This window comes from Solanum verrucosum, unplaced genomic scaffold (assembly GCF_900185275.1).
Source record: "Solanum verrucosum unplaced genomic scaffold, falcon-dt-bn FXZP01000001.1, whole genome shotgun sequence".
Lineage (NCBI taxonomy): Eukaryota > Viridiplantae > Streptophyta > Magnoliopsida > Solanales > Solanaceae > Solanum > Solanum verrucosum.
Genome location: NW_026020283.1, coordinates 289,954 through 300,789, shown reverse-complemented (window position 1 = coordinate 300,789; position 10,836 = coordinate 289,954). Strand labels below are relative to the sequence as shown.

Sequence of the window (10,836 nt, the reverse complement as noted above, 5' to 3'; positions counted from 1 at the left end):
TCTATGAAGCTTTGTTTTTGTTTTAGTGGATTGTTAGTTGACTCTTTTGGCAATTGCGCGAAGAGGCAACTAACAAATGAAATGTTGAATCATTCATTTTCAAAAAAAGAGCAGAGAAGTAAGATAATTTTAAACCCAAACAATTATTTCCGTGAAACTTTATTTTTGTTTTAGTGGTACTGTTAGTTGCCTCTTTTGGCAATTGTGAGAAGAGAAAACTAACAAATACAATATTGAATCATTCGTTTTTAGAAAAAGAACAGAAAAGTAAGCCAATTTCAAACACAAACAAATTCAAATTTTCATTATGGTAGAGCAAATTGAAATTTTAATACCATACAAAAATTATGTTTTATAACATATCATACTATGACAATTTCATTTGATCCTTCAACTTACCTATTTGGATTATAAAACTAACATATATAACAATAAAATAAATCATCAAATACCAAAGGAATTTCCAAAAAAAAGGACAACTTATTTTCTTCTTTTTCATCCCTTCCATCTTCATATAATTCTCTTTCAAATCACTCATTTCTTTTACATCGCCACCCTTCTCCTTTTGAATTGATGTTGAGATTTTCATACCGAATTTGAAGACTTTCAACTTCGTCCAAATTAATTTTCTCTTGTTTCGACTGTTCAATGTCCATTGAATTTATGTTGGAATTATCAAACTGTTCCAATTGCATCTTAACACACTCAGAATTCTCTTCTAACTCCTTAATCTTATTTACCAATTTCGAAAGAATAAACTGAGATCTTTCGTTGACTCTCTCCTTGTCTCTCCATTGATTTTTTTTTGCAATTTGTGGCCTCATACTGAGGACAAGACCAAAATCTTCTTTTCGAATTGTGATATGACCAAGATGTCTACATTTGCAATAAGATTTCATGCTTGTATCACACTTCAACATTGATCATTAAATCATTCTCAACCATACACAACTTATTCAACTCAGATTTTGACATTTCTGACCCTAAAATTTATAAATAAAAATTGTGAAAGAAATTTAAAAGAATAAGTAATAATACATAATGTAAACATAAATCATTTATATAAAAATAACCTTATGTTTTCGAATTAATGATCAATTTGAGTCTAATGCTTGAAAAATAATGGAGTTTTCTTTTTCGAAGAAGAAGAAGACGTTCGATAAAGAAGAAAACCTTTGAATGAAACGTTATATTTACACATGGACAATTTCTATTGGTCTGTGTTGCCTCAAAACAGCTCTCATATGCCTCACCTGTGTGGAGTCACGGAGTGTGCCACGTAAGTTGAAAATGGGTAGATTTTTAAAAAAAAAAAATGAGTTCGAGGGTTAATATGACTTTAGTTTAGTTAAGGTGTGTCTCTGAGATTTTGGTCATAGTCTAGAGGGATACTTGTGCCTTATCTAAAAATAAAATGATAACTAGATATTGTTAATTCAATATATACAATTTCTTTGAAGCAAATAAAATCAAAATCTAATTTTGTGTATCGGAGAAAATAATGCATACATTAACTTTTTGTAATACTAGTGTTTTGTTTGGTACACTGTAACTAATGTTTGCATTACAAATACACTCTGATGTTGTTTAGTAGAGTGTATAAAAATAATCCTAAATAAAGTGTGGTAGTAATGCTTGCATTGATTATACATATACTATTTCTTATGCATTGTTTGGTTGACATATTAAAAATAGCATGCATTGCATTTGCATAAAACAATTTATTTACAAAGATATCCTTCACAATCATGGTGGAAAAGATGTAAAAAGACTTTGAGGGGCAATGAGGTCTTTAACCATGCTAATGCATGCATTAAAACCCATTGCATTACTAATACCTAAAACTTCATGGAATTAGTAACATACATAATATGGTGTATAACTAATGCTTGCATTGGTTATACATAGCATGAAAAGTATACCAAACAAGGTAAGAGTTAATGCATGCATTACTTTTGCTAATACACTCTACCCAACGACCCCTCTATTGTGTATTGAGGTATGTATTACTAATATCATGAATTTATGTGCATTAGTAATGCAATGAGTTCTAATCCATCCATTAGCATTGGTAAAAACAATTGTTCCTCAAAACCTTTTTCATATCATTTCTATCATATTTGTGGAGGGTGTTTTCATAAACAAATGTTCTTTTAAAAAAATTATGCAGTGTATGTTATTTAATACACCAAACCAAACATTACATAAGAAAAATCTTAACATAACTAATGCAAATACTACTAATACGCTACATTCTGCATAATTCTTATACACTCTAGACCCCTAAAATCTATATTGATATTTGTAGTCTTCAAGAGCCTGTTTGACATTGTTGTTATGAGATCAAAAACACTTATTTTGAGAAAAAGAAAATACTTAGTTTGAAAAATCAAAGTGTTTGGCCAATTAGTAAAACTATTTTTTTTAAAAATGGAAGTAGAAGGAATGTTTTTGCTGATAGGAAGAATCTACAAATTTATGCTTCTTAAAGAAAGTAGAAGCAAATGCAGATTTTTTTTTCAAGACCAAATATCCCTGCCATATATCCATATTTATCAATATAATCCTTATATTTATTTATTTATTTATTTTTGTGGTGAATTTTTTGTATGTAATGATTTAATTTGTAAAATAGTTTTTAAATTTATTTTGCTTGATACTTTTAATTATTTTTACATCATCATGTTAATATTATATCAATCTTTAATTTATTTTTTATGTATAATATTAATTGAAAATTTGAATATGTACATTTTAATTTAATATAAAAATTAATTAAAATTTTATAATAGACATTTAAAAATAATTTCTCTTTATAAAATAATCTTAATATTAAAAGTGTATTGATACTTGTCCTTTTTTCGTAATTTAACTCACAAAAACACATTTTAGAAAATATTAGTCAAACACAATTTGCTTATCAAAAGCACTTTTCAAATGAATTAGCCAAACATATATATATATATATATATTTTAAAAACACTTTTGTAAAAAAAAAACTATTAATTAAAGTACTTCAAAAAACCTAAAGGGAAAATTATGAAAAATAGCAAAAATTACAACTTATTTATGGAAAACAATTATAACAATATGTTGTTTTTATAGCTAGGGGTGATAATTTCAGCCCATATTAATGAAATTAGTCCATTCTACTCATATTTAATGACATGGATTACTCATATTTTAATTGGGTAAATATAGGTTTCAAGCTATTTTAATAGTCTCTACAAATATGGTCAAAATGGGTAAAAATATGGGTATTCATATTGACCCATAATAGATCACTTAGTTACACTTCCACTCAAAATTCTTAATTGTGCTAAAACATAAAAAAATTAATATTAATTTTCAAAAATTCAATTAATTTTCAAACTTAATTGAAAAAACAGTTTTTTTTTTTTGTTTTTGGAAAACAAAAATTTTTGAGGGGTAGGTTGGTGGGGTGGGGGTAATTTTATTTTTTTTGAAAAAACAGATTTTTTTTTTGTTTTTGGAAAACAAAAAATATTTAGGGGTCGGTTGGTGGAAGGTGGGGGGGGGGGTGTCGGGGCGAAGGGGTAATTTTTTTTTTCTTTAAAAAAATCAGATTTGTTTTGTTTTTGGAAAACAAAAATATATTAGGGGTAGGTTGATGGAAGGTGTTGGGGGGGGGGGGAGGGGGTAATTTTTATTTTTTTTTTGGAAAATAAAAAAATTTAGGGGTTGGCTGGTAGGGGTGGGGGGTAAAAATTTTTTTTTTTTTTTTTTTTTGAAAAAACAGATTTTTTTCACTTTTTGAAAAACAAAAAAAAATTAGGGGTAGGTTGGTGGAAGGTGGGGGGGTGGGTGGGGTGCCCGGGGGAGTGGGTAATTTTTTTTTGTTTTTGGAAAACAAAAAAAATTTAGGGGTCGGTTGGTGGAAGGTGTGGGGGGGGGGGTGCCTGGGGAGGTAGTAAATTGATGTCATGAAGTCCCAGTTCACTTAGTTAAGTAAATATGGAGAGGTTTTAAATGGGTTAGAACCATTTTACCCAAATCATATTTACCCATATTCTATTAGGGTGAATTGTAATCCAAACCATTTTTGCTCAATCCATATTCAATCCATCAAAATCCGATCCAATCCATTCATTTACCACCCCTATTTATAGCAAACCCTCTCCCTATCTCTCTTGCCCTCTCCCTCTCTCTCCGGTCAATAAGAAGAAATCCATTCAAATGTATTACGATAGTTTGAGATATATTTGTCCTTTTCCCTTTAAATAATTTACGATCCACGTAAACAACACTTTAACCGGGTCAATTCCCTAAATGGTCATCCAAGTTTAGGGAATTGCCTTGAAATATCATTTATGTTTCATTTAAGACCAAAATATCACTCAACTATCACTATTTTCCTCTAACTATATTTGACACTCCAAAAGCCTCACTCTCTCCTAGTTGGCATGACATGTCATTAAAGTTTTTTTTAAAATAATAGACTAATTTAATTCATTAAACTCATTTAACTAAAATAATGATCATATATTTTTTTAAAGGATATATTAGTTTATTAAGAATAAATTTTCATACTTAAGAATCTTTTATCATAATTTTTTTTTTTTTTTATGCGATGAAGAATAGTTTTTTAAAACTTACCATAATGTCAATAATTTTGAATAATTATAAACACATATATTCAAAAAATATTGATATATAAATCACTTATGAATGTCAACTTACATCAATTAATCATATATTATATAATAGATCAATAATATTAAAGGCCAATTAACTATTACAAATTAATTAATTGGGTGCTTTGAGATCCATATATACTTACAATATCTTTTTTAAAAGAAAATAGAAAGTGAATAATATTTATATTAGAATATAAAATTTTGATCTTTATTTATCAGTATATTAATCTCATATAATATTTATATTATTGAATTAAAATAGGCAATTCAATTAATTATTACTTGTATTTAATAAATTTGGAATGAGATAAGAATATATATTGGTGTTTAATTGTGTGAGAAGTTAAAATATAATATAATATAGAATAAAAGAATAAAAATAAAAATTAAATTAAAAATAAGTTAAATAATAATTTTCTCTTTCATACCGACTTTTTTGTCAACCTTACAAATTTATTTGAATACTTTTATGAAAAAAATTGCTTAAAATTTTCAATTAATTTACTTAGGAATTTTAAAAATTACCAGGTAATAATTACACACAAAGGTTTTTTGTTGAATTTTGTTTGGTAAAAATATATAAAGGAATTAGATTTTTTAATTATTTTTTTATAATCTTCATAATTTCTCATGTAATTTATATATTTGTTTTGTAGAGACATAAGTTTGATGAATTAAATAGGTCTATTATTTTTTAAATGATGATTTATTGACATGACATATCAACTAGAACAGAAGGAGACTTTTGATGTATTTAGTAGTATTGTTTTTTGGATAAAAAATATAATATTATTCACTTTCTATTTTTTCAAAAAATAAATATTGTACGCATGAATTTCAAATACACAATTAATATTATTGTAATAGTTAATTGGCATTTAATATTATTGATTCATTATACAATTTATGCTTAATTGATGTAAGTTAGCATTCATGAGTGATTTGCATATCAATATATTTTTGAATGTATGTGTTCATAAGTATTCAAAATTGATGATATTATAGTACGTTTTAAAAACCTACTCTTCATAACATAAAAAAATAAAAAGTTTAATTATGATAAAAGATTCTTAAGTATGCAAATTTATTCTTAATAAACTAATATATCTTTTTTTTTAAAAAATATGATCATTATTTTAGTTAAATGAGTTTAATAAATTAAATTAGTTTATTATTAAAAAAAAGACTTTAATGACATGCCAATTATGAAAGAGTGGGCTTTTGGAGTGTCAAATATATTTGGAAGAAAATAGTGATAGTCAAATGATATTTTGATCCTTAATAAAATATAAATGATATTTCAAAACAATTGCTAAACTTGAATGAACATTTAGGAAATTCACTCCACTTCAACCATAGCCACAAAAAAACATAGAACCCAAACTCAAAGAAGGCCATTCACTACACAGTTGCTTCCTTCCTCTTACATTTCCAGTTTTCCACTGCCTCTACTTCCCCATGAATTATCCCCCAAAATAGTATTGAAGTCCAAAATATGCCATTTGCTGCAGCATTAGCAGCACCGTTGGCACCCCAAATCTCTTCACATAAAAAAGTGTGGGCTTCTTCCGGCACAATCAGGAAAAATAGCAATGCCCAAAGACAAAAATTGGAAAAGAATACTCTTCGGAACGTAACAGAGGTAGTTAAAAAGGATGCGGAGTTCATAAAGAAGGGAATCGGCAAGGGGCTGCAATGGGCTAACAAAACCTTTCGCATTCCCAAACTCACTAAGTCACTTGATGATTTCATTTGGCTTCGTCATGTTGAGGAACCGCGGGTCTCTTCAGAGGTTTTTGATACCCCCTCTTGGCCTCAACCTCATTACCCAGGTTCCTCTTTTTTCTTTCTTTTTGTTGGATTACTTGGAATTTGGTTTCAACTGAAATTATAATGTTTTGTACTTTGTTATGTGTAAATCTGTGCTATGTAATGCTGAGTATGTGTTTGATGTTATGTGGGTGGTTGTTTGCAGAATTGCAGCAACACGGTACTTTAGTTTTCTTTCATATTCCCCTATTTATTGAATTCGTGGGTCACGGTGGGGATTCAATGTGTTTAACCGGAAAATGGTACACGTGAATTTGTCACGAGGTCAAGGATACGCGGATTGAGTTAACTTGTTAGTTCGTTTTAAGTAGATAGATATGTTATTGGATAAGTTTGTTAAGAACAAAAATGTATTGAAATAAATAAAGGAAACATGAATGCTCAGATATTTCTTGATTCAGCTTGGTTCTGGAGATAGCTTAGTGCATCAGATTCTGGAATCTGAAACGTAAAATGCTCTTGTTCTTGAGAGCTGAGGCATAGTGAAGAATTCAAATAATAGAAAACTTGGAGCACAAGAGTATCAATGTATTCCATAGTATTGCCAAAAAGTCAACCCTTTACAAGTGAATGAAAACTACTATTTATAGGCAACAAAGATTATATGTCAAGCCAATAGGAATGCTTCACTCGAGCCTTAAAGTACTATACAACAACATACCCAGTGGAATCCCACTAAGTGGGAGTTGGGGAGGGTAGTGTGTACGCATACCTTACCACTACCTCACAGAGGTATAGAGACTGTTTCTGAAAGATCCTCGGCTCAAGTAAATCAAGTAAATCAAGCCCAAGTAAAAGAAGAAGAAAACAATGAGGAAAGCATAACCACTAATAAGAAAAAACAGTGTAAAGTCTGCAAGGGAGAGACTAACAATTGTAAAATAGTGTAATAATCGAACCACAATAAACAACATATGGCAAGAACTACAAGGGTACAACTACTACTACTACTACAGTGGACACAAACCTTCACAAGGCAAGACAACACTCTACCTCTACTAACCTTCTACAATCTACCTTAATACGCGACCTCTATTGGTTCCTATCTAGAGTCATGTTCTCGGTAATATGAAGTTATGCCATGTCCTGTCGAATCACCTTTCTCCATTACTTTTTCAACCTACCTCTTCCCCTCCGCGTACCCCCTACAACTAGCCTCTCGGACCTTATCACTGGGTGTTAGCGCACCTCCTCTGTACATGTCCAAACTATTTTAATCTCGCTTCCCTCATCTTGTCCACTGCAGAAGCCACTCTCACATTCTCCTGGATAACATCATTCCTATTCTTATCGCTCCTAGTATGCCCACACATCTATCACAACAACCTCATCTCCGCAACATGCATCTTCTGAACATGTGAGTTCTTGACTGACCAACACTCCATCCCATACAATAAGGACGGTCTAACCACCACTCTGCTGAACTTACCTTTGAGTTTAGGTGGTACCTTCTTATCACACAACTCTAGAGGCAAGCCTCTATGTCATCCATGCTGCTCCAATGCGATGTTGTCCAAACAATAATGTAAATTTTTTTGGGAGTTGGGGAACACAAGACTTGATTCAAAACTTCAACTATCACGATCACGTAAGTAACATAAAAGAGAGTTCAACAAGTTGGAAGCGACTAGGGTGTGTGCAATATCGATGGAGTTTCAACTCAATAGGCAATGACCAACTAGTTACAAACCAATTAACACATGGCTAGCATTTGGTCGATACTATATCCAATATTCTCTCAAACTAATGTATACGTATATCTTGGATTCTTCCGAACTTCAAGACCATGCAAACAAAACACCAAGCATTGCTTGAGTGGGTTAGACTATCTGTAGATCTACCATTATATGAGAAATCAATCAGATTAGACTATCTCTAACTCTAACCCAATGACCAATTTCTCAAGTTCTCACTAATGAAGTCTTACCAACCTTATTTTGCTTTCTCAAGTCAAAATAGAGTTAGGTTCAACTACTGTTTGCAACCATTGATTTTTAGATTAAACCTCGAAGACAACAACAAATCCATGCATAATAGCTGATTTAAGAACTATTTAGTCACTACCCATTCAAGTTTACACCCACATCGTGCACACACATACCCCTAGCAAGAGATTTAGTTACTCATAAATAACAAAATAAAGAATATACCATCAAAGTTATACTCCATTCATAAGGTGTAATCAAATTCAGATCCAAGCTCAGTGAAGTACAATTTGGGTTTTCTTCTTCAGCAACGAAAAACTATTCTTCGATGTCTATTCTCTACTCTCTACTATGCAATAATGAAAACTAACTAGAATATCCCCAATTGGGAAGACCAGAAGAAGATGATAGTACATAATTACACATTCAATAATATCCTTGGAACCTGCCAAATGAAGCCTTTTTAGCATCAAGTACAAGTTTTCCCCTTTTCTTTCGTCTTTCACTTGTGCTGCAGGTACAAAACCGTCCATAGACGATTGTGGCGCTGTTTCAGTTTGCTCCAAACCAGTGGCACATGCGCCAGACCGACGAAGTGTTGGTTCAAAACTAGCACAGGTGCCTTACACAATGCCTTCCTTCTTAGCCGGCGTTGCACCTGCGGAACACGGTGCACTCCTGCTAGATGTCGGTTCCTTGCCGGTGTATTCAGTGATTCTTTAGTTCAAATCCTTCATTCTTCATTTTTCAAGAAATGCCTCCACATAAGAGAACAATGACCTAAAATCCCTTCTATTAGCATTAAAACATAACAATAATTCATGAATAAAAGTCAAATAAGTTGGTAAAATATCAACTCATTAGGCACCCAAGGGTGTGGGCTAGTGGTCAATGAAGTGGTTGAGAACTGGTTCAAAACTCAATAGAGACAAAAAACACTAGGTGATTCTTTCCATCTGTCCTAGTCTTGGTGGACAGAGCTACCTGGTACCTGTTGTTGGTGGTAGGTGATAGGTACCCTGTGAAATTAGTCGAGGTGCGCGAAAGCTGGCCCGGACACCACGGTCTTAAAAAAGATTAAATAAAAACTACCAACTCATCAGTAATCACATTGAAATCCGCTCATACTAGCCATGGGGAGTTCATATGTGAGGCAATATCATACAGGTCATCCCACAATGCAATTTTAGTAGTCCTGTCAGTACCAGCATAAGTTATTGTCACAACCAATTCTTGATGATTATTCGAGATGTACTTGGGTTTTCTTAATGAAAGATCATTCTGAGTTATTTTCTATATTCAAAAGTTTCTTTGCTGAAATACAAAATCAGTTTGGTGTTTCTATTCGTACTTTTCGTAGTGATAATGCCTTAGAATACTTATCATCCCAGTTTCAAGAGTTTATGTCTCACCAAGGAATTATTCACCAAACATCTTGTCCATACACTCCTTAACAAAATGGTGTAGCAGAAAGAAAGAATAGGCATCTCATTGAGACTGTTCGCACTCTCCTCATTGAATCTCATGTTCCGCTGCGTTTTTGGGGAGATGCAGTCCTTTCATCTTGTTATTTAATTAATAGAATGCCCTCATCTTCTATTCAGAATCAAGTTCTACATTCCATACTGTATCCTCAGTCACATCTCTATTCTATCCCTCCTCGTGTATTTGGGAGCACATGCTTTGTTCATAACTTAGCCCCAGAAAAAGATAAATTAACCCCTCGTGCTCTTAAATGTGTCTTTCTTGGTTACTCTCGAGTTCAAAAAGGGTATCGTTGCTATTCACATGATCTCCGCCGATATCTTATGTCTGCTGATGTAACATTCTTTGAATCTCAACCTTACTACACATCTTCTGATCGTCCTGATGTCTCTGAGGTCTTACCCATACCTCAAGTCTTGCCTGTGCCGACTTTTGAGGGACCTACGGTTACTTCCCCATCTCCAGTTGCAGTGCCACCACTCCTAACTTATCATCGGCGTCCACGTCCAGCAATAGTCTCAAATGATTCATGTCATGCGCCGGACCCTGCTCCCACTGCGGCCTTGCCTCCTGCTAGCCAATCGATTCCACTTCAAAAAGGTATATGATCTACTTGAAATACTAATCCACATTATACTTTCTTGAGTTATCATCGTTTATCTTCACCCCATTATGCCTTTGTATCATCTTTGTCCTCTATTTCCATCCCTAAGACTATAGGAGAAACACTTTCTCATTCTGGATGGAGGCAGGCTATGATTGATGAGATGACTGCTTTACATTCGAGTGGTACTTGGGAGCTTGTCTCCCTTCCTTCAGGTAAGTCTACTGTTAGTTGTCGTTGGGTTTTTGCGGTCAAAATTGGTCCAGATGGTCAAGTCGATCAACTTAAGGCTCGCCTTGTTGCCAAAGGGTATACTCAAATATTTGGGCTAGAT

The 10,836-nt window shown here is 32.4% G+C and overlaps 1 protein-coding gene and 1 pseudogene across 1 annotated transcript in view; one reads left to right on the top strand and one right to left on the bottom strand.

The window, feature by feature from the left end:
• Positions 1–367: 367 nt before the first annotated feature.
• LOC125834228 (uncharacterized) lies at positions 368–975 on the bottom strand (annotated as a pseudogene).
• Positions 976–6,052: 5,077 nt separating this feature from the next.
• LOC125834216 (uncharacterized) overlaps positions 6,053–10,836 on the top strand; it is a 47,065-nt gene continuing 42,281 nt past the window's right edge. The window contains exon 1 of the mRNA XM_049513387.1: positions 6,053–6,490. Coding sequence (XP_049369344.1) covers positions 6,154–6,490 — 337 coding nt within the window. The 5' untranslated portion in view covers positions 6,053–6,153. The remainder of the gene's footprint in view (positions 6,491–10,836) is intronic.